Genomic DNA, 25,037 nt, shown 5'->3' on the forward strand with positions numbered 1-25,037 from the left:
TTTCATCAATGGAAGTTTCTTTACATGTTTGTTTCCTATTATAAAATGCAAACCTATGCTGTGCATTACATTATTTTTAAATATAGAATTTATGCAGTCTACAAGCAGGTCTACCAAATCATTTAATTGCAGTAAGTCATTTATATTCATTTTAAAAAGTGAATGTGCTACGGTCTCTTAGCATACAAGACAAACTAGGTTTGGACTCTGTAACCATGCTCTAATATCAGAGAGAAAATGAGTATACACCTGGGAAGTTTGTTTTCAGTTACACAGATCTTGCATTGTTTTGCACAATCTAAGCTTTACATAGTTTTAAAAGAAAAGTATGTTTCACATTCACAGTAATATTTCTATAACACTGTTGTGAGATATTTTAATTCTAGTGGAATGTGTCATTATGGCTTCTAAAGATGTTGGCACTGGATGTCTAGTCCAGAATGCAAAATACATTTGAGACAAGTACAAAACAAAGATATAAATACACCTTTAAACAAAGCCAGTCCTAAATCCAGGAAGCCTGATCTCCATTCAAGCTATTATGTATTTAATCAGGCAAGGATCTTTGTGAGTTTTACATTCCGGTTAGGTGAGAGTGCAGATGAGAATAATGTCCAAAGCTGCACTTAATAAAAGGGACCACTCCCCCTATTTACCCCTGCACACAAAATGTACAGATGGGTACATCATGCACAAACTCGGGGATTGCGTCCAGTTTTGCTTGTTAATTCAGCCCAAAGTGCAAAATAAACAGGTCTTCCACTAGATAAGCAATAATTACATGGTAACTGTTAAAAATGTTTTGGTTCATTTATACAAGTTTTTACAATATGTACAGTTTTGTCACAGTTGACACCCATGTTGAATAAGAAGTGGGCAGCTGCGAGCCTGCCCTGGTGAAAATCATTCGACCTTCCAAAATGTAACAGGTCAGAAAGGTCTTGTCGGTGTATCGAAATACAGTGAGCCGGAGCTCACAGCAGAGCTTCCACGAAGACTTCGAGAACTGCTTAGCTGCCATTCCCTCTCAACACCATTCGGTGGTGAACAGGCGAACAGGATGTGAGACACGTTCTACTGTGTTCCCTTCCCAATTAGCCAAGACATATCCCCTGTCCTGCAATGAACCAAAGCTGTATTAATGACAAATTTCAAATAGCCAAGCCACATGAAGAGATGCTTTGCTACAGTAGAGGGAAATCCCAACTATATTTTTCTGATCGTGCTTTCACAGCGGCGTGCTGTTCAAAGCAAGTATGCCATTGTGAGCTCATATACTCAAACGTTCTTTATTTCCATCACCATTTTTCTGCATCTGTCATTTCTGCGGGTAAACCACAAGGTTTTCTGTACATTACAACAGACTATGAATGTCATAGACGTCTGAAGGAGTAAGTGCAGTAGCTACAGCACTGGTAGCCTTATTTTAATGGAGATATTGGAGCATGTCATGGGTTCAAGAGTAATGGAGTGTGTCAGCAGTCCACACACGCACAAAGTGTCGTGTGCTGACCAGTAAGATTCACACTGCCGGTTTAGGCTGATTTGTTTTGCAAAAAGTCTTGCTGAAGCAAGAGTGGATCATAACAGAACACAGTTTTCTACCCTCTTGATATCATCCAACACAGGTACTGTATAGACAGTATATTGAAAATATAGCATTTTGCCATATTTGGATATGGTTTGGATGTTATTTGGGTAATGGATGTGATTTTTTCTCAATCAAATGCAGGGTGGTAATGACAATGAGACCCCCTCACACACTCAAGATCAAGATAGCAAGGGAACTGTTAAATATGTGATATATGTTGATATATAGATAAACCTAAGGGAATATTATTAAAATATTCATGTTTACATACTTGCCATGCCGTGCAAACATCCTTCATTATGTGTGCATTAAGTAGGAAACAAAAATAGTTATTTATGGTAAAATAGGTAATTGCAGTTATTGAACCAAATGTTACATAGACATTATTAGTTTTTTTTTTAAATTTAAAATCTTATATTGCGTTAATTCAAAATATTTTGCTTTGAACATTCCATATAGTATATTGTATATTTTAACCTCATTTTAGCTAAATACAGTGACGTAACTACAATGGCCACTAATATTTTCTGGAAGGTATTGCAAACTTCAGAACTGGAAGAATTCTGTAAACGTATTGTATTAGCATTGACCGGACATTCGGGTGATCAAGTAGAAAAGGACTTACTCCACATCTCGTTTTCTTATAGCCTTGCCCGATTTAAAGACCTCCGCTACTTTGGATACGATAGGATCGCAGTTCATACTCGCAACCGCAATGACCTCTTCACTCCTACAGCACAGAGAGGTTACAAAAAGAATAATGAGAGATCCCAGTACTGCTGTATTGTAGAAGGTAGGACAGTCGAGCAATTGGGGACTCAGGTAATCATCCTTTTTGGTTTCTGTTGGTGGCACAATACCCTATTTACAGCACAGCAGAAGTCATTAAAATTTAAAAATGCAAGCTTATACGAATTCAGAAGCAATGTTTTTATCTCTATAAATTAGATGCACTTTGAAATGAAATGTTAGCATCAAACCTTTTCTTTTACTGTCTATGAAAAAGATTCAGTGCATATAAAAAGCCCAAAGCAACAGACTCGGAGGCCATGCTTTTTCTGTGCAGGTTACCCTTTACAGGGGGTGCATAATGAAGTGCTATGGCTCAGCAAAAATAAGTTATAGATTATACTGCAGCACTCCCATAATGCTCTTCATTGGTAATTATATACTTACTGTGCTTTTAGATGCATAATCACAAGTAAAAGTACATTGCCTGTGTATTTAGTTTAACACCAATGCAACGTTGTACATCTCTACTGAAAACAATAACAATTTATTCTACACTTGTACATTAGTCCCATTAAGCATGTCCACATCTTCATACAATTATCCCTGGGGGCATACTGTATATGCAACAAATGGCAGGCATTCAAAAAGGGTTTGACCCATTTGAAAAAGAAAATCTCAGCTTGGGTCTCAAAAGGTTAAATTTATAACCATCACCTATATTTCTGGCCACAGTGAGACCATGCAATGGAAACAGAAATATTTACTTCTCTTAACTCTCATAATGAAATCCTCTGTTAGTAATACAGGACAGTGAATAACAGCACCACCTTAGCCACTGTGCAGGAAGGTGAATAGTAGCACAACCGCCGCCATTAGGATTGCGTGCATCGAACACAAAAGGATAGCATGCCTTTTAACGATATTTGGTTCAGTCCGCAGCAGTAAGATTATAAAGATAGCATGCCCAATCAGGAAACCTGAGAGGAGCTTCACATCATCTTTTACCTCCATGGTTGAATGCAGCACAGTACTTTATTGCTACAGAGAGAAAGCTTCACTGTAGCCTTCCTAAATTGTGACAAAGGGCCATCGTTTTAATTACAGGGTGGATTGGATGAAAGATAATTGGATAAGATGTCCAGGATAATTGGAAAAGTAAATTAGTCATATTTAGTTGTGAAACTTCAACACTTTTGCATTAAAGGATATTTTGTTTCACTGATACTGTTATAAAAATAGTTTAAAATATTTAGACGTAAATAAGATTGTACATCTTTTTCACATATTTACATATTTATATTATATTTAAGTATCTATATCTATAAGGGCATATAGAAAATAATATTCTGGGGGCTTGGCAGAGGAGGTACTATCCAATCTTTCTTTGGGTTTTCATATTTGTCCACAGTGCACTGCTTAGCAAGAGAAATGTGTAGGATTCATTGTTTCTGTGGTTTTATTGGGAAGATCACGGACAGCTAATCAAACAGAAGATCAAGTTTAAGCTTGAAAATGCAGCAAGCTAATGGGAATGTACTCACTTTGTGTAGAATGCTACAAATTTAAGTTCATCTAAATCTCCTTGGATAATCACGTCATCAAATCCCTCTCCATGACCTGGCAGTAAAATTAAACATATTTTGATTAGAAATTTTAAGGTCTCATAAATTATTTTTTACTTTCTGCATGTCATTCTAGTAAGGTACTGGTATTGAAAATACAAAATTAGAACGAATTCAGTTACAGGGTTTTGCCAAAAATGTATTTTTGCATTCAAGTGGCAGTAGAGTCTGTCTTGCACTTTCACATTGAAAATGTGATTTTGCAGACACTTAAAATTATCTTTGTCTCATCATATTCCCCAGTGTGCATTAACCTGCACAAACTGGTTCAGTATAGTCATGTTTGGGGGCAATTCAGCAATCTTAATATTAAACTTATTATTTACAAGATGCAATTACTATAATGTGCCAATATGGGACCATTTCTGAAGTAGCAGCTGACAGTTGCAATATTTAAATATTGCAATAAAGTTTACCCAGATTATGACCAATGTATTTGGCTGATGCTTTTTTCCAAAGTGACTTCAATGTGCACCATTTATAGAGGCCGGGTGTTTTACTAGAACATTTTGGACGAGGTACAATACTGTATCTTACTCAAGGGTACAACTGCTTTGTGTCCCAAATGGAATTTGAACCCATAACCTTTCAGCTACAGCTCCATAACCCTGACCACTGCTACAAACTAATGTCATATTAGTTTAATATAGGATTTGAATAACAAACTGTACTCATTGTTTTTTGTGTTTCCATGATCTCAATTCAGGAAGTTATAACAATGGGCAGCACTATTTTTACCTGCGTATCTTATACTTTTCCCAAACATGGCTGTCCAGAAGTAAGGCACAGTGTTGATCTCCAATGGACACCCAAGTATGCTGAGAGCAGCTATCCGCCCTTTTGATGAAAAAAAGTGAAAATGCCATGTCAAGTATTTTGGCTGAGGGCTGCAAGAAGGGACTGGCAATTTCTGCTACATCTCTTGGAGAAAAAAAAGAGCCTCTCACCGTGCATGTGGGCCATCTGCCAGTGGGGCACATTGACTTTTTTGTTGTTACGGAGAAACAGGGGGAAAGTGACCACATCTCCTCCAGCAAAGACCCCAGGTACATTGGTCTGCATTAACTGAGAAGCAAACAATTAAGGTGTGTAATGGAATATGTCTCAGTCCACCAACTTGCCCAGATTGAATGCCAGCTTTTACTTCCCTTTCAGTGTCTCTGCTCCCGATAACACACTTAAAGCAGGGAGAACCTCTTTATGCTTTCATTTTTGTTTATGGATCCCTGCTACCTGAAGGAGCAATATACCACTTAGATCTGCATTTAAACCTGATAGCTCTCCCTTTGGCTTTATTTAATTGTGCTATCTTCTTTTCTCCACTTAAGATGGTCCCCAAGACCTTGCCTATAATTTCTGTAAGCCTGTAAAAGCACTCACTGTTCTAGACTGTTATCTTTGTAATTTAGACAGCTGTTATCTTTGCAATTAAGAAAGCCAAGAAAATGAAGTTTTAGTCTGAACATAATGAGAATATCCCACTCCTCTTTCTGTGTGGTGAATACAGTTTCCAGAACCGTTGATGAGCATATACATACATTACTAGAGTCAGTAACTTGTCCCTACAATGACCAGTAAGGCGTTGATGTATTTATTACCACCGTGAGAAACCAGCCCAGAACTAACCCTACCTTGTTCACTGTGATGAAGCCTTTGGAGTCCATGTGTATACCACTGTGTTTCAAGAAAGATGTTGCTGGTACTGACCCTATATCAGAGGAAAAGTAAAGTGCTTAAAAGTGACAATTTAGAAAAACGTTCTAACTGTTATTTATGTAGACACTGACTCACCTGCACCAATTACACAAACATCTGCTCTCAGGACCTTTCCGCTATTCAGAACAACTTCCTTTAACTTGCAAAAGAAGAAAGGATAGAAGCTTGCTCAATAGAGTATAGTGTTTTTAGTTTATTTATTTGACTGATGTTTTTATCCAACATTGCTTAGATTTGTATCCATTCATAGAACTGGATATTTTAGAGAAACGATCTGAGTAAAGTATTAGTGATAGTCCTAATAAAAGTAACAGTAATGCCCTACCTAGGATTTGAACCTGTAACCTTTTGAGACAAAGGCCTAACAACATCTTCAAAGGACTACCCTGTATTCAAATCTCCCTTACAGTGAGCAAACTTTTACCTTGCCAAGATGTCCTCTTAGTTCGGCTACTTCATTCAGCATGTAGAACTTAACACGGTTATTTTCAAACATCTGTGGGGAGAGAAATGAAATTGACATCTTTGAACTGCTTACTTCCCAGATGGTTGAACAGGTTTTATGTTCAGAAATGTGCAGTTTCAACTCCGCTGTGATTTTTTGGAATACATTTTTTCTGATCTACAGCATAGGAAAACGGTGATTTTGTGTCAGTGTGAAAAAATAATAGTTGCATGTCCAATCTGTGGAATTAAAAGTGCTAAAAAGATTTAGCACTGGATGTGTCTTCCGTAATGAACAGAGATTATAAAACGCCTGAGGAAAGCTGCCCGGTTATGTGAGTTAGCACAAAGCCTAATTTTGGTTTACAAAGGGAGACGCTTTATGAAAAAACATGAACACCCACACAGAGATCTGGTTAGCAAAAACCTCATTCAGAGGAATGTAGGGTTCATTGTTGCAGATTGTGGGCTACTCTGTTTTCTCCTGCACCCAGCAGGTGGGGATAAAGACATATATACAGAGCAAGCTGAAACAGATAGATTGACACAGACACCTCTGAAAGTGCTGAGGTATTTGTCTCTTCTTTGACATTAAAACTAGAAAGTCACTGGTCAGTCATTAGCCTTGTCAGTAGTCTTACATTTGGTGTGGTCATCTCATTCTACGATTTTTTAATTTAAGTCTGGGCCAGTTTAGTCACTAGAATGACAGGGGCTACGTAGCTAGGACCACCACTGCATGACTGTTACCTCCAAATTGCTGTTATTTAAAAACAAATATTTCTGAGGTCAATTACAGAGCCCAGCATGAGTTCCACTGGGCTTAAGCCTATTTTCCAAAGTTTTCCCTAATAACTAGAGCTCTGAGACAGGGTACCTGTGCCCACAATGCACCAGCGAGTTTTAATAAAGTGTTAGGACCTTTGCTACAGGTGCACCACAAGAGGCACGGGGGTGTTGTGATTGGAATTCCTATCATTTCAAAGAATAGGAGCCATTGATGCAGTGTATGACTCAGCACTGCTTCACATGACATTCAGTCAGCTGTAATTGCTTTGGGAGCATGCTTTCTCAGTAAAAAAAAAATCCCTGTTTGAGCTTTTCAGACATTTGCTTTGAAAGAGGTTAATGGATCCACTGATAGCAGCAGGAGCTCTCTGAGCACTGTCAGTTTGTCAGTTTGAGCGGAGGAATCGCGACAGTGCTGGGGGCAATGGCACCCTGGCTTTTCTCGTCTATCCATTAGTTAGGTTTAAAGAACTTGAAAGAAAAAAAGAGGCCTTTCACTTTAGCAAAAGGTGAGATAATTGTGAAGACCTGAGGTGTTGTATGCTTGTGGCTAACAACCTGCGGCATTTCAAACTCCATTCTTCCAATACCAATTCATAAGGATTTTTAAATCGTTGTATAAATGCTTGCAGTTAATCATGACTCTGAAATTCCAATGCAGAAGCACTGCATTACACAAAATAATTCGTACAATATTTGTTTTGTGTACTGTATGGTTATAACAAGATGCATGCCAGACATGATAAGGTGAGACAGGGAATGGATTTCACTGCCTCTTCTTGTTTACCTTCATTATAGCTTTTCCAACTTTCTCTCCCAGAGCCTTTCGAAACGGGACAGCCTCCAGTCCGATCACTGAGACCGAGTGGGCATTCTCAGCAAGGTAGGCAGCCACCTCCATTCCTGAGACAAGCATGAGCCAGCACACTGTGGTTTACCATGTACATTCCCATCGAAAAAATAAAAGGCCAGAAATCAAACTACATTGTCCAAAAAGACTGAGAAAAGAACCAGGCTTGGGCTACAAAATTTTGCACTGAATATTCAGTAAATATCTAGCAAAATATAACGAATAGACTATGGACAATACGGTAAATTGCAAATGAAAACTACCTTTGAGGATTATTTCAAATGAAAAACAATGTTCTTACTAGCTGGATCCGAGGCCTGAATAACTTTAGTTGTAATTATAGTGCAATGAAAGATAGGCATTCAACGATACCAACCCACATATGATGCTCCAACTACGACAGCATTCTTGTTGCTTGCCAGTTTGGCTATGTGGTTGGCGTCTTCTGGGGTTCTGAGGTAAAATACGTTTTCCACGTCTTTTCCTTTGCAGTTCAAAAGCTTGGGTCTGATAAAGAACACAGAAATACTGGTAATGCTTGCATATGAAATAATAATAATAATAATAATAATAATAATAATAATAATAATAATAATAATAATAGTGTATGTCTATGTGAAGTGGGAAGCTATCAGCCGTTACTGTGAAGCTCTCCAACTTATACAGCTAACATTAGCTGTGAACTGGTAAAAGTTCTGTTTTTTCACTATTTAGCTCCAGGGAATTTGATGTCAACCAGAGCTTAATATCACACAAAACAGAGATGGGTGACGGAGGAGGGAGATCGGAAGGGAAAAGTTTTAACGAACATCTGAGTATCATCTGCATAACAATGAAAGTAAAGACCATGTTGTCTTATAATCTGAATTAGAGGAAGTATATAAATAGTAAAAAGTAAAGGGCCCAAGACTGCACCCTGTGGCACACCACTATTGACCAGAGTCATGGGGCATTTATGATGACCAAGGAAAACAAAATGCTGCATACTTAAGTACATTGTGAATTAAGTACAGTTTCTTTACTTGACACCACTATGCCCAACCACTGACAAACATGGGTTCAAAACGCGACCACAGCTTCCATTTTACAAAAAACAGTATAGCTCTGCTTACTTGCTACCCGTGGCGACGAGCAGGTTGCTGTATTCCATTTTCAGTCCATCTTGGAATGTGACGGTTTTTATCTTAACATCCACTGACACTACCTGGAATACATATTCATCCGTTACAAAAAGCAAAACTTAAATGTTTTTACACACAACAACATCCCTGCCAACAGCACCTCACCTCCTTTTCTTTGAGTAACTCTATATCATGTGTCTGGAAGAATTCCAGGGATCGGAGTTTGAGCTGCTCTGCAGTGCTCTCCAGAGACTGGAAAAGAACATTGTAAAATTCTGTGTTATCTGTAAGCATCAGTACATTGTGTCTTGCTTTTATCAATTAGGTTAAGTAATCATTTGAGAACAAGAGATATCCTAAAACACACCAGGGATGACATTTACAGACTGTTTTATATAATCAGACAAGTAAAGGGACAGACTGCATAGAAACATATTTATTATCCAACCAGTTTAACCAACTTTCATCTTTTAAAGTATTTAATCTTTTCAGCAAAAAGTAAAATTCATTATATTTTTTTAAGGGTTTTGTACAAACCTTACTCAATTTAGGCTTGTCATAGGGCAGATGCTTGTCTGCAGTGCACATCACAATACGGTCTGAAAAACCTTCCTGCCTCAATGTCTCAGCACACATCAGACCAACTGGACCTGAAATACACAGCCAGCACTGTTGAGGAAATGCATGACAGAAATACTGAGAAACAATTGTAAAAGAACACTGGGACTCTGATCTTGAACAGGTGACAGACCCTTTTAAACAAGGTCTTGCACTCTGAACATCTTACCTGCTCCAATGATGAGGACATTGCTGAAGCCAGTGCTATAGTTGCTTAGTGCAGTACATTTTGTCATGACCTTTGTCCTTTTTTGTGACTGGAGAGCCTAGGGGATTAGAAAGATTTGATAGCTTTTTACAGTGAGGTCAAACATCACTGAGGTGATTCTTGTCAGGTGGCCTTCCTTTCCAAATCCATTAGAAAAACGATGTCAGTAAGGTTCTTCACACTAAGGTCTTAGAGTAGTATTTTTTCCATTTAGATCAACGAATATCAAAGTTTTACTTAAATCTGCTTTTTGGATTTTTATTTCATTTACTCACACTGGTGCACAGAAATTATTAGATGAGCTTGCTTCAATGTTTTGTACACCATGTCTCATTTTTTTGTGAGTAATTGCTAATAACAGACAACAAGCGATAGCTTCATGTTGGAACCAAAAACATAAGATAGTTACAGTATTATTTAATGATACATATTCTTGTCGTTTGATTACTCAACTCTCCAGAAGTAAATAATACATCATTTTAATTGAACTTACCTGCTTGCTTGCTCGAACATACACCTTGTCTTTTTCCACTCTAACCTGAAACAAGCAGAAACGATGTCAATACAAAATCATCCATACATATTTTGTCATTTATGCTCTTGACAGAATTTGTGTTCTGTCATTTATCATCATATATATGGATATTAAAGGGCTTGTTCTATTTTTAAGCATGATAGAACTGTATCATATATCTGTGACACTGCCAGAATTCGATTCTGCCCTCCTGCCCTCCACCTTCGTCTTAAAGCAGGTCAATGTCTCTCACATCTCAGTTTGTTATGATAGCAGATAAGGGTGCTTTCTGTGCTTCAGGTAGAGCACTGATAGTAACTCCTGGTCCTGGAGGTACTGTATGCTGTCCACCAGGGTTTATAGGTAACCTATAATCTTCAATGACTGGAAAGGTCTGGAAACACCGGTGATACAGAAAAATTAAGTGAACAATTGTTAAAAAATAAAGACTCCAAGGTGGAATGGAAACAAGAAGATGTGGCAGGACTCTAGGATCGGTAGTGAATATCAGTTATCTAGAGTGTGATTAGTTCCTATCTTTTCTTTTAGGCCTCCTTGAGGGAGAGTCTATTCAGTATTTAGAAATTACAGGAGCTAAAATATATTGAAGACTCTGTAGTTCTGCATCCATGTAAATCAGTGCAATGGTCTGAAGGGAGCACCCGTGGAGTATTCTGTTACTGAACCCTCTGGTCCAGGTTACAGTTTCTTCAGCAGAGGCTCATGTGAGAGTTTACCTGAAACTTCGGCAAGCTGTCCAGCCCTGGGAAGTCTTCTATGTCTCCAGTAGCAGTACTGAAGCAGGCGCCATGCCAGGGGCAGCGCACACGGCCCTTCGACAGAACACCTGGAAACAGGAAGGCATCCTCAGTGTTGTGCAGTCCCTCAATCCCTCATCTAACCTGTCCTGATGGACACTTGAAGAGCACAATCTTGTCTTTTTTAAACAAAGTCTTTAACAGTAAAAAACTATCATGCGGAGGGAAAGAAAAGAGAAGGTGTGTGATTTTCAATGAATGTGTAGCGCTGCTGGTTTCATGCAATGTTCTCACCTTTTACCAGCGGCGCTCCATAGTGTGGGCATTTGTGCCCAATGGCACAGTACTCGCCACGTTCTTTTATCAGCAGAGCTTTTCCGCAGCCCAAATCCACTTCTCGCATCCTGCCAGGAAACAAACACCGCTGAGGAATATGCAACACATTTTTAGAAGAAGTTATAGTGACTGCCAACATTAAGACTGCATTATTTGTACATATTTACTGCAGTGCTTTTAGTGTTGGTGTGTCTAAATGGAAACATAGTGAATTGAAAAAGAAACCATTAACTGCATTTATTCATCAAAGGGGTGCTAAACTTAGGTGAAATTAGGCTTAAATCTCATTAATGTTGTCCTGTCATACAACTGTACATATGTATTGACAACTAACCCCCCTGTTTAAGCAGAAGCCCCAGTTACTCTCAATGAGAGTTGGTATAGGCCCAGATTAGTATTAATTCCTGCCAGAAAGCTGAAAAAATTATCCTTGGGGGCAAGTCAGGTGGACCACAGGCATATCTTCCTTAGGAAAACAAATCATTACATTGATTTGGAGCTACATGTTTGAGCCCAGGTAGTTATCGCTCACAAAAGCAGAGTGTACGCCTTCACGATATCTGCCCAGACTGTGTCAAGAGATACACAAACCATTTACACAGCATTGGAACAAAATATATCATTGCAGTGCACATTTTAATCACATCACGTCGTGTTTATTAGATTTGTAACAACAGGGTAGTTAATCAGAATTTAGTAGGGAAACAAAACCGCAAAAATATACCATGTTTCCACTGAATTAACTCAGAGAAGAATGCGAACAGGAATTAACACTAAAACAGATCTTCTTAGAGTTTTAAGTAATTTAGCTTTGAGTAAACTGGAATCTCTGCAGCTGGAAGGCTGTAAAATAAACAGAAGTCTGACAAAACGAACAGCCTGATATTTCAAATCAGTAATCCTTACTGTCCATTCTCCAAGTCCTTGACGTGACACACAGCTGCCTCCACAAAGTCCCTGGGGTTTTGGTATGGACTCAAGGTGATGGACTTGTCATCATCATGGAAGTGTTTGGCTGTCCCATTCGGCCTGCAGTTTGCCAATGGACTGGCCTTGCCGTTGGGAGACATTTTTTCGGTTTCCTTTTCTTTATCGGGGACCACAACTTCAACCTTAACCTCGACTGTGAGAGATAGAATAGCAATGTAGGCAAAACAAAAATGTGCTCTCATTTCTGGAGGGGTCATAGGGTAAAAACTACGAATGACAGGAAAAGACAGTAATCTCGTAAAACATTCAGGATGTTCAAAATACCTTTGTGACACGCATTTGCAATCAGGCTTTAAAGAAATCATTTAAATCATTCTTTTGTAAGAATATAAGAATGACATCTAACAAGAGGTCATTTAGCCTATTTAGTAGTTAGTACTGTAAGTAATTAATCCAAGGATCTCATCCAGTCATTTCTTGAAATATGTCAGAATATTGTTTTCAACTGGGTAGCTTGTTCCATACTCTCACAATCCTTTGGGTAAAGAATTGCTTCTGTTCTCGGTTTTAAGATGTAAGCCGGTCTTCTAAGCAGTGATACCACAATTTGTCAGACATTAGAACATTCAACCCCCTTTAAATGTCTGACTGTGGCTGTCTTAATATCCCTAAATATTGTTTTTCTATTTGGCAACTATGGCAACTACTGTACATCATACTGCTTTGCTTGGAAGAACTATACCTGACCAGGCATAAATAAGAAAATTGTTCAGTTGTAGCCCTAAGAAGAAGCTGTATTTTCTATCTTTCTATCTTATTACTCAAACATGGTGTTTATTTTGTATGAAAAGTTAGTTGTGTAACCTTTTATTACAACCAACTGAGAGCCAGCTTTATCTCTTCAACTGGAAAAATTTGCTGACCCCTGTTAAGTCTTAATCTCCCTGGAATTCTTACCTGCTGAGCTATACTTTAATTAAAATCAATGGAAAATCATAAATGTTACTTCAATTGTGGGAAAGAAAGGACTCTTAATCAGTTTTTCTGTTTGGCATGTTTTAGTTTTTAAAAAGGATGTATTTCTCAAAGTTGACTTGACTTCATTAAAAAAGTGGAAAACATTACATTAATCCTTAAAACGTAATCAATTTGGTTATAAGGAAAATGTTTACTGTCGCAGTTAAAGCACTCCAGAAAAGTATTTTCTTTGATCAGTTCTGTTTGTGGTTGGCAGTGTCGAATTTTAATATGCTTAAATGTATCTTGCCATGCTTTACAATTTTAGAATTAAGCTGAACATTTACACAGCAAACTTTCTGTGGAAAAGGAAAAATCTCCATTCAAGATGCTAATTCATGTGATTCAATGTCCTAACAGTCATTTGCTTATTAAAACATTTGTGTTTCAAATCTCTGGAATGCTTTGAAATATATATGTTTTGGAATATGTCTTATAATTATTATGAGAACAATAAATCCCCCTTCAAAAACAAAACAAAATCTTTTAAACCAGAATAATTCTTAGCTTTGAAAGCTAATAATACGTGTGCACAGATTTGGGAGTTTGGAGTGTTCTTCAAACACTTTCTAAATTCAAAGTTAATTAACTAAGTAAACAGTAGAAGATTGGATTGAATCAAACTCTACCTTAATATAATCAAAACTAATATTTGATACACTATTTTGTTTTTACACTAAAGATATATATTTATTCTCCAAATTATTCTGGGTCATCAAAAATGATGTAGATAAAACTTTTAGAAGACTGTTTAATTGACAGTTTTGATGATTAACCATGTATGACACAATTAATACTTAAAAAACTAGACTGACATAATTTAAGATGTTTAAAAAAACCTCTATGTTTCTGTATTTTTCTTGTCTTCATTTTAATGGAGATCATTCATGTCTAAAGGTATTAATTATGCAATTTTGCATGGGACCTCAATCTTGCATGAGTGCTCTGCTGTTCATATTTGTACTGGCAGAAATGCTTGATTAGTACAGTGTTAATAAAACTTTTCAGAGGCTTAAACAAGTCTTACTTAATTATCATTTTCAATACTGGCTTTTTCAGTCTTTCCCTCAAATGAACTTTTAGTATATTTATTCAAACACTGTTGGGTTTATGATACTCTATTATAAATGTACTGCCCAGGATCAGACTCCCTCTAGCTAGCTGACAGAGGAAGGATGTTTCTGCTGTGCCATTTAAATTATGCAGTGAGACATCTGCCTCTTGATGATTCAGAACAGACTGGGAAAGGGTTGTAAATGCATTACCACTTGTAAAAGTTAACTGAATTACACAGTCAATCTGTATATTACAGTTGAATATTAATGAGGTTTTTGTAAGCTTTTTGCTCAAGAGGAGATTTTCCACATTTGGTGATTTTGCAAGTAATAACACACCCACCAAGCTAGAGGGGATATACAGTATTTGTGAAGCAACAAAAAAACACAAGTTGAAATACTTTCACTTAAGCATTTGAGAATCGATGGGAAATTATTAATAATCATTTTTACTATAGTTCTGGAATTTTAAAAGGGTGCTCTGTTTGTGAAAACACTACACCGATACAAAGCACTTTGAAAAGTGCCCAGTAAATGTATGCTAATGACATTCATGCCATGTTTAAAACTTTTGTTTTTTATTTTAGATTTCTAACCACTTTAGTAACAGAGCAGCGAAACACCATATCATTGGAGCTTATTAATACTTTCATACAGTTAAAAATTAAGCTAATGTTCACATTTTGCATTCATTTGAATGCAGCTTTTGCATCTTGCTAGTTGCGAACTTTTGGGAGAAATGTACCACTATACAGTGCTTATATTCACCTCATTTTGCAACAGCAGAGGAAGTGATCCTGAAGAGCTTGCTTGCTGTTTTTCAAAAGATGGATTGTCTAGTGAAAATCACATTAGCAAGAGCCTATAACAATGCTATTAAGCGAAGTCATGTTTTAGTGAAAGTTTTGTCTCGACTTTACATTCCATCACACTTGTGATGCATTGTACGATGGTAAACCAAACTCATATTTCATTATAATCCGCTTGGATCAGTGCAACTCAGAGAATTAAAATTCCTCCTGAACCACCACTCTACAAAGCACAGTAGTGAGTAGCATATGACCTATATATAGGGGGGAACAAGTGCCAATTATTATGGGATTTGAACCAGTCACCTGGTTTGGGTTTGGAGAAACATCCTCCCATGATGGGCAAAGATTACTGCGAAGAAACAAGTACCCTGGAGACTTCTACAAGTGAGAGATCAGTCACTCCTAGCAAGCCAGAGGGTGCCGGGGGAATCACAGTGCTTGCAGGTTCTTCCTGAAAACTGAAGGTCTGGGCCAGCCATCTTAGACATCAGATTTTCTTCATAGCCTACAATTAGACCAAACACACTTCATGTCATTGGCAATTGAAAGTCTCGGTTACAGCCAATTAAACCCATTAAATCCCCACCAGAACTTAACATCACGGGAATACATTGCAGCCACTACTTGAAAAGGCTAAATTGACTGTTGATTGCAGCACCATTGTGCCATTTAAATACATCACACGATAATGCAAAACATTATTTCTGCTTTGTGTACTACAGGTACTTTCTAAAGACAAAGTTCATTTATTCAGCAATACAAAAGCCTGCATCTGTCATAAAGTACAGAGAAGTGGCAGAAATGCTTGATTGGCACACGTATTTAAGGACTTCAATGTGCCTAGGAATGTATTGAAATTCATAATGGATTTAATAGGTAAGAATAAATCATTTTAAAAGGAAGGAGCCACTGGAATTTGTCTTTAGACTTAGAGCCTAGGGATGCATAGGACTTGGAGATGAAGGTATGAATTATGAGATGAATGTTTCAATTCTGCTGGTGCTATTCTTGTCCAGTTTCACTGTGCCTTCTCAGGAGTCAAAGTGTTCAGAAGGACAGATATTGTCCTTGACCTCACTTTAGTCTGTGAAATATGCATTTAATTTGTGTAGTTTACTATACAGTGGATTGGTCATTGATCCAAGTGCCCTGTCTCTGCCAAAGGGATGGTTTACAGTGAATGCATTTATGGTCAGGTAGACAGAGCTGAAATTGAACAAGTGTCACAGTGGGTGTGGCTGAGCCTAACCCAGGGATATTTGACAGACTCTATCCTACACTGAACTTCATCTGGTTGAGCTATGTAGTTTAACAAAAATTGGTAAGGAGAAATTCTGTGTAGATATTCAAGAAAATCTAAACTGTACTCCTTTTTCTAAACAAACCATTAAATTCAAAGTATGGAGAGCCCTTTTTCACGTTTCGGCCTTCAGACGAGACAGATACTCCAACAACAGCAGCCACCTCCGGTTGACTTGTATCATGCACAAAAATTGGCACAAATGTCCAGCGCTAGCTCTCTGATGTTTGCTGCTGGAAAGAGGCTTTGAAAACTTTAGTATCTCTCTCCTTTTCAGGCAAAAAAGTATCTCACTGTTATTGCTGATATAACAAAAAGCACAGTAACAAGCTACAAATAATTCCTGCTCTATAATTACACAAAAGCAGGATAATGCTGGCTACTAGTTTTCCTATAAAATTACTCTGCTCAAAGACAAGATGTAAGAGATCATAAAAAATCAGGAGTATATTATGAGTAAGCTTTATATCCAATTAACAATGAAAAAGCCATAGTGAAGGTATAATTTCTGAGCATATTAAAAAAAATCAATTAGATCAATTAGTGGTCATTTCCTGGAATCATTTTGATCATCATGCAAAGACAATATAAATCTCAAGTACAATGTAGGGGTGAGCAAAGATCACAGTGGTTAAACTTTCTTCATCCATCTAGAGCATTGTGGCAGCTGGGATATCCTCTGCACAATCACATGAAGGTTTTCTCGACACTGACTAATTTTAAGCATTTTAGTCCTCATAAAGGGGTAAACATTAATGCCATTAAGGACCCAACAGCCTTCCTGTGGCTCTGCTTCTATGAGCTATGTATGTGCAGCTCATATAACAGGCTTCTCGCCTGCCCCCAGCACGGTGCTGACAAGGGAGCTTGTGGAATTTTGCTCTGGTGCTTCAGCTGCAGCAGCATTGTTCCAGGGTTGAGGTGAAAGGGAAGAGAGCAGAGACACGCGATCTGAATGGAGGGCTCTTCAAAGGCACGGTGACTGGTGCAACGCTCAAAGAAAAGACATATAGTTTATTTGCCAATAAACCTCTTCAGGAAAGCATTTAATATTCAAAGCACATCCCAACTGCAGTGGAACAAAATACCTCTGCAGCTAACAGGTCAGGGAATGGTCAGTGCTCTTAAGTTCCTCCCAGCCTGAAATCCGTTTCAAAATGTGCCTTTATGTTTAGGTTTCGAAACTGTTTTTTTTTTCTATTTACAGGTACCTGTAGTTTTTTCACATTGTGTTTATGGGTTTCATTATTTATTTATCTCTGGAATTAGAATTTAACTATTTGATTTTTGTCATTGCTTTTTCAGGAGCATAGTTTTGGATTAACATTGTATATGTGAAGCTAAACTGATCTACAGTGATCACAGTGGACAGTGGGTAGAAATCAGAGCACCCAGTGCAAACCCGAGTGAACAAAGGGAGACCATACAAAATCCACACACATAGCATCCTAGGTCTGGCTTGAATCCAGGGCTCAAGAACTGCAACACTATCCTCTGCACCATACCCCTATTGGAATCTATCGTATCTAATCCTTAATCTATTTATAGAAATGTTACAGCGAAATTGCTACCATTGCAAATAAATGGGTGGAATCAAACTGATAACTTCTTGATCCTTCGGGATCAATAAAGTCTTATCTATCAAGCTAGCTAAAGACTGAATGTTCATTTATTGAGCTGTATGTTTCTTGCCAGAATGTTATTTTTAGTCATGTTTAAGGGATTAAAGGAAATGAGGCTTTAAGCTTAATTTGGAGAATGTGTCTTCATCAACATAAACCCTGTGTTCTTTCTTTTGCAAGTCAGCTTTGCAAAATCCTGTGTTCTCAAGTGTGTGAGCACCTACACATTTCCTGTACAAGGGATGGCTTGCACAACCACCTTGAAATGCATTGTGACAACCTGCCAACACCTGTTGTTCAGGTGTGTTAACCTTCAGCCTTTCAGAATCTTCCAAACTTGTGATTCAAACCAGATAAGCAGCAGGAATTCCAGCATGCAACGCAATCAGGCTGAGTTAACATTTCACTTGTAGGTTTCAAAGGATCTGTGTAATCTGTCTCTTTAAGTTTGTGAACCCCAGGTAAGATGAGTAATTGCCAGCTTGTGATACTTTATCTTGCTCTTCCATAATTGTACAATAAAGTTTAAAAGAGAATGGAGCAACTGAGGATATTTTAACTGAACTAACCAGCCATTTCAGCCTGAGTAAGCCCAGGAATTTAGTAGGCTTTGCTATGCCTCCCCTATTACACTCTGCAAACTGAGGTTTCAATATGATGCCCAGGATCAGTCTTTTCGTTACATTTTCAGATGTTTAATATGGAGTCTATACAGTATGTACAAAATGGTTTTAGTCATTTAATTTTCCTAACTAGAAGCATTCTATAATTTTTCAAAAGCAATCAGCTGAGATGTCTCAACTTGTTAATATTAACAGTTTTCTGTATTCCCTAAAACTTCTAAGATGATAAATTGAGACTTGTTTCCCAGCTGCAGTGCTAACATTAGCATGCAATTTATCATTGGGATTCAATTTGATGCTCTATATTCTACACTGCTGACAAACTCTGCATTGTTCATTATAAGGAACAAGTAATAGGTTTATTCCATGCTAAAAAGAGAAGAAAGATAACACAACGTTTTGGCCATGGAGCCTTCTTCAGGTGTGAGCTGAAGAAGCTCACATGGTTTTGCAAAATAACGTATAGGAATAACTCACAATGGAATAATCATAAATTGAAAAACATAACATTTGAGAAAGAAGAAGCTTCTGCGTCTACCATATATTTTGAAGTGAAAAGAATATTTCCGAATTTTAGAAAATGCAGTTTTAAAATGGCATTTTAATACATTCCCTGTCATTGTAACAGTAAAGAAAAAAGATTTAAAAAAATTGGCTCATAACAATGACTAGGGACCAAGTCAGCGTAAACTGTGATGACCTCTACTACTGTGTGAACATGATACATTTATGAGTGTACAATATTTTACAAAAGATAAGTAGTGCTATATATATATGAATTGATCATTGCTTAATCCAATTGGCTCATAGTGGCTAGTGGTTTTGATACAGGAATCTGAGGAATCGTGGACTTAGTTTGCCAAGATTATGTTGGAAAGGTTTTTCATAAAACAGTACAACAGTGTAAGAGGAGCTGACCTTTTATATTTTAACAAATGCAATATAGCAATATGCAGCAAAATCTAATGACTTATGACCTCGATTTTACTTGTGACACAACTTCTTGTAGGCCTTTACCACCCTGAGCGGTCTTATGAGTTTTCTTGCAAGACATACAAGAACCCATGTGCTGTTTTTCTGTGTCACAAAATGGGACCTTTGACGTTTCCTAAAGTTCAGATGCAAAACTATCTTAAAACGACATATTAGGTGCAAATAGTGCCAGTTTAGGTACATGTTTCAGATAATAAATGGATTAAGTGCAATAATAATAATCCTTATTTATATAGAAGTTGCTTTATAATTCTTTATAATGCTAATATAATTTTGCAGCGTTTGTAGATATAAACAGAATAACCATAACTGAAATTTGGTTTCTGGATGTTTCATGTAGTTTCTCGACTCCAGCAAACATGATAAATAATTGCCAATATAATAATACATTTTATTTATAAAGTGCCTTTCCAAACTCAAGAATGTTGAATATTATGTGTGCAAAATGCAGCTTCATCTGGCATTCTGGTTTCAGATAAAATGTTTCAGTACTTTTAATGAGCCCAATATGGCTACCAGATTCAAGAACCAATTGGTTTCTCTGGATGAAACCTACATCCTGGGCAGAAAGGTAGACCATATGACTCTGCCAGAAGACATTTTGGAAAAGATTTTCAAAAATCAAAAACTGCCACCAGAAACTGTGACCTATAATCTTAATCTTTATGCGCCTTTATCTTTCCATAGGATATAATCAAGCAAGGTTCCATGGTGTTTTATCCAGTGTTTTTTTACAGACATTCATATACTGTTTGATAAATTCATCTTAGATTGAATTTATAGACCATAACAATAGGATACTGGCAACTTTATTGCTTGTCCCCCTAGTAATAATACTATTTCATGGGATCAGTGGATACTTTTAGCCTGACCAGTTCTAGTTTGTCAAGGCCTTTATCCTGTTACATGTTGACTTGCCATGGAAATGCAGTCTAGACACAGGATTAAGGCTAAATAAGATTCAAATTAACTGGCTGTTAAATATTAAATAAATACACTTAGGAATCCGTACCACCCAGATCATTAGTATAGCACTGCGCATTTTTCTCTTCTAACTTTAAGAATATTTATCTACAATGAGTGTTGCTGGATGCAAGTTTAAATCTTGTAACCAAAAACGGGGGCTTTTATTTTTAAAGGCCCATGAAGATGCTTGCATAGCATTTTGTTGGAAAACATGAAGTCAAACACAACTTGCTTTTGAGCTGACACACTTGAGTTCGTTAAAATACCACCACAGAGTGGTCGCACATTCTTTTCGCTTAATAACTTTCTTAGTGGTTTTTAAAATTACTTTAAAGCAGCACTTAAATTAAAATATTTAAGCAACCTTAAATTAGAATATTGTACAGGGTAGTTCAATGGAAAATTTGTGCAGCCTTGCAACACTCTCAATCAAACCTTATAGGAATACCCCCTAGTTGCTATCCCATACAACCCTGGGGATTCCCTCTAAAGAGGTACTTCTTGCACTCCAGAGAAGAGGTGATTTCCTCTGTTGTATTAACTGCCTGATTAGTAGATCTGTTGTATGTATTTGTCAGTAAAATGTTTCTTTGCCTGCTCAATAAGACATCACTTTTAAAACAAGTATTAAAAGTGATATATTTAAAAACCATCATATTTGTATACTGCAGAGACTGCATAACTCCTATTCCAGTCAATAAAAAATCACAGGTCCCTAATTAAAGAAGTCACATTCGATAGGTGTGATGGAAGAAAACACCATCAATCAGTCAATGAATCACTATAACAATAACTTTTCCAGCACATTTCACTTTATCATGACAATAATGACATCTCTGGATTATAAACAAGGTGATCTCAGTTGTTAACCTAACATGACAGCATCAACACTTTCTTTTTGAACTTTTTGAACTAAAATTCTAAAAAGGGAAATAATAGCTAAGCAGATAGGTCCAGCCAGACACATCTGATAAGATCACCAGATGTTTTTAATCATGTGTGCAATGTCTGGAGAGAATGTGTTGAAAAGCATGTCTATTACCTCAAATGAATGTGCTTCATGTGACACTTAAAATCAACCCAAATTCCATATGTAGGTATTTACATGACCACTGTAGCATGTAGTCTGAGCAGATATTTCTAATGATAAAATAATACAAGAAACAAGACCCGTAAATAATGAAAATGTTTTAAAAACTGAACAAATAACCTTCCTATAAAAAGTTTGCTATACAAACTTTTAAATTCTTGATTATATAACTTGAAAAATATGTAACCTGAGGACGTTTTTATGAAAAATAGCTATTTACAACCTAACTATCTATGTACATATACCTGTCCTGAAGCTTCTCTGTCTCATGTGGTCAGGGAACCCAAACAATTTCATGTTTTATTCTTCCTTTATGTCTTTCTAGATTTACTCAAACCTTAAACAAACTTTCTTAGCTTTAACAGTAAAGAACCAAGTAACCATTTTTTTAACTTATTTTCCTACAGTTTTGAATTTTAATATTGGAATTCAGTAACTGAAATGTCAATGAATAGCTGCCATGTAATTATGTATTCATATGCACTCCCATATGCAATATACATATACCATACAATTTCATATGTACTTCATCCTTCAGTAGATTTATGTCAGAACTGAAGAAGTGATCTTTGTCTTCCACGAAGCAAAAAATGTAAAGATAAAAGACAATTACAGGGTCATGTCCGAGGAGAAAAACACTCTTTTTAAGGTTAAAAAACACTTTCTTGACCTGAAATATGTTGACACTCAGTAACATAAGCAATATGTCAGCACCATTTATGTACAGTGTCTGTACTGACATGAAAACATGGCCACAAAAGTTTTAAGATACCTATAGCATGAATAAAATCCATTTTTAAATATTGTGTTGAGGAAAATGTGAAATGGATGGAATTTCTTTATTGTGTTAAATTCTTCAAAGCCCCAGGCAATTCCAAGAGCAAAAAGGTAAAGATACCAGCTAAGGTGAAATCTAATCATTTTCATTCATTCGTGTGTGACTTTATTGATATGTTGCCCTCCTGGTCCCTGCTCTGGACAAAATGCTCTCTTAAAATGAGGACGTGAAGGTACTCTGTACCCCTATGCTTTATATACTCAAGCAACTTTCATGTTTTGTTACCCATCTGAGTCAAAAATACTTTGCACTTGCTTGGCAATCACATAATACTTTCATTCATGATCCATTTCAATAGCCCATTAAGATCATAACATCTTGCAAGAGAATAATGCAGCTTACCCATGCGTATTAGGAGCAGGTGCATTAAGATCCGTTTAACCTTTCCAGTGCTCAGCCTGTCCCACTGAGGATGTTAGCGTGCTAGTATAGGTTCCCCCAGATCTCTCGTCCCTGACTGAGCAAGATGTCCCGAGTTCTTTTTTTTTTTTGCTCTTCTTTACTTCTTTTTCTTCTTCTTATTGCAGTCGTACAGCTCACACCCGCACATACATCCTCCAAGTAAAAAAACACAGGGCTGCTCGCTGGCAATCAGTCCCAGGATTGCAGCAGGGATCCTTGCCAGTTCTTCGCTGCATGCAGTATTGATGAAGTTGCTCAGGATGCAAACACAGCAAGAATTCACAAAACACCCCTTTCAGCTCCTGTCAGCTCCGGCTCCAGATACCAAACGGCTGACTCGCCTGTTAAGCACCTTAAAGACACGATCTGGTTTTGCATTCCCTGCCTGACTGTTTGCCTGCCTGCTCCAGTGTGCAGTCAGAGTTGTTACTGTTGGGACTCAAACGTGGTGCAAGCCAGGGAGCATATGAGCTTATCTTTATTGCAAGGTCTGCTATACCTTGAGGAGCTGCAGAGGGGAAAATGCAGCAGAACCTGCCTTGTTACTGCCAAGCAGCACCAGAGACTGGAAGGTGTGCAGAAAGAATGGGATGTGGACCAGCTCTGTTCCTTCTGCAGGGGAAATAAAATGTCATGAATCCCATGATATTACCCTGCAATACAAATGCGCACCTCTGACACTTGCCAGCATGTACAGTATTTTTGATCCCTTTAGAAGCGAGAGAGCGTACAGCAGTGCAGATGCTCTATTACTTAAATGGGCTCGCTTTGGCTGGGTTCATGATGTTTTGTGCCAGAGCACAGCTGTGGGTCCACTGTCCTCGGAGAGCTTTATAAATGCAAAGTGGCACCACAAATATTCTAAAAGCAACAGTCTGAGCTATAGGTGCTGGCATGATTCATTTAAGATGTGAGATCCTTAGGTGCAGGTAAACTGCACTATTGCAGAGATTTGTATTTGCTCTGTCTAGTCCCTCGAGCATCTAAATTTAACTCTTTAGAGGACGGCCATTCAAACTTCCAGGAAGATTGTAAAATACTTTCTTTGAAACATCATCAGACAGATCATTGTTGTTTTTGCTGCTGTTGTTGTTGTTACAGAGATGGTCCTCACTAGATCATATTTTAGGTCTATTTCTGCAGATTATTCTTCAGATCACTTGGACACAGTGGGATTTGCCTACTTTTTCTGAGATGTATAGCTACAGCAGGGATTCTTTGATCTCGCTGCTCAGATTCCATACCGACTCGTGTGACAGCAGTGCAGTGTCTTGCTTCCCTTGGTTTCCCCAAGCTGCATAGCCTGAATTGTTGAAGCCCTGAGTGCACCTCAGTCCCTCTTTCCCTTTTCCTTGCATTCATTGCTGCCGTGAAGCTGAGGGAGCAGCTGAATAGAAAAAGGCCTGCCATAGGCATTAACCATCAAAAAACATAAGTACTCTGCCAGCCCCGAATGTTAAGAACCTCTTGCAGTTGGTGTGCTCACAACAAGTAATATATAAACATAATATTTTAAAATGATTTTACTCGTGCTTCTGTATAATTCGTGTATTAAAGAACGTCTGTGAAAAGGGTATATCTAATACGGGTATGACATAGGTTTGAAATTCACAAATATTAATGGTCAACCTACTGGGGAAGGTCAGTTGCTTCCAATGGATCTTGGAAGTGTGTATGCTTTAGCGCATTTTATACATATACAGTATACACATATTGAGTTCAAGTAGGTAGCTACGTCAGCATGCGTAGGCTGCAAAGGAACAAATAAAGGTTTATTCCATGCTGAAAATACATCTATACATTTGTCACACTTGAAATAAAGAGGTGGTGTATTTATGAAGAAATGGCGCTGGAGCATTGACTGTGTCGATTGCATTATATTTAAAAGTCAAAAGATCCAGAAAGCATATACTGTATAGTATATTTAATTTTTTCATATATAATAGTGTGTTTTGGGGCTGAATAACGTCATTCGTGATTAAGCAGACATTCACCAATAATGGACCCTGTTTGCCAATTAAATGGTGGGTTTACTGTACATGTGCAGTAAATATCAGAAACATTGGCAGGTGTGGAATTTTGATTACATT

General features: G+C 37.5%; 2 protein-coding genes across 6 annotated transcripts in view; one reads left to right on the forward strand and one right to left on the reverse strand.

Moving 5' to 3' along the window:
- The window catches only part of LOC148641539 (uncharacterized), a 56,765-nt gene that overhangs the window by 20,186 nt on the left and 11,542 nt on the right, over positions 1-25,037 (forward strand). Inside the window, exons 13-14 of the transcript XR_015929841.1 lie at positions 2,239-2,384; positions 7,715-7,777. The gene's annotated coding sequence lies outside the window, so the exon portion shown is untranslated. The remainder of the gene's footprint in view (positions 1-2,238; positions 2,385-7,714; positions 7,778-25,037) is intronic.
- On the reverse strand, positions 110-23,929 carry aifm3 (AIF family member 3). 5 transcript variants are annotated; one of them, XM_088618371.1, is made up of 20 exons: positions 22,888-23,815; positions 15,417-15,618; positions 12,206-12,422; positions 11,258-11,367; positions 10,943-11,052; positions 10,185-10,229; positions 9,653-9,749; positions 9,403-9,515; positions 9,031-9,117; positions 8,857-8,948; positions 8,121-8,251; positions 7,682-7,821; positions 6,086-6,157; positions 5,737-5,800; positions 5,577-5,653; positions 4,893-5,010; positions 4,684-4,782; positions 3,865-3,940; positions 2,217-2,321; positions 110-1,117 (listed from the first exon to the last, which is right to left on the reverse strand). In XM_088618371.1, exons 2-20 carry the CDS (start codon positions 15,445-15,447, stop codon positions 1,075-1,077), a joined length of 1,827 nt encoding a protein of 608 aa, XP_088474497.1. In that variant the 5' UTR covers positions 15,448-15,618; positions 22,888-23,815; the 3' UTR covers positions 110-1,074. The 5 variants fall into 5 exon arrangements, with proteins under 5 accessions (XP_088474497.1, XP_088474499.1, XP_088474500.1 ...); XM_088618373.1 differs by having other exon boundaries at positions 7,682-7,797; positions 22,888-23,811; XM_088618374.1 differs by lacking the exon at positions 110-1,117 and adding an exon at positions 1,674-1,883 and having other exon boundaries at positions 15,481-15,618; positions 22,888-23,929.

Source organism: Lepisosteus platostomus, chromosome 24, assembly GCF_059453375.1.
Source record: "Lepisosteus platostomus isolate fLepPlt1 chromosome 24, fLepPlt1.hap1, whole genome shotgun sequence".
In the NCBI taxonomy this organism is placed as follows: Eukaryota; Metazoa; Chordata; class Actinopteri; order Semionotiformes; family Lepisosteidae; genus Lepisosteus; species Lepisosteus platostomus.

Bases quoted from the DNA above. Each gene is read 5' to 3' on its own strand.
- aifm3 (XM_088618370.1), bottom strand. From the start codon at position 15,447: ATGGGAGGATGTTTCTCCAAACCCAAACCAG. The intron at 9,118-9,402 runs GTTTGTACAAAA...GTTCTTTTCCAG, and splicing joins ACAAGCCTAAATTGAGTAAG to TCTCTGGAGAGCACTGCAGA. The intron at 8,252-8,856 runs GTAAGCAGAGCT...GTTCTTTATCAG, and splicing joins CTCGTCGCCACGGGTAGCAA to ACCCAAGCTTTTGAACTGCA.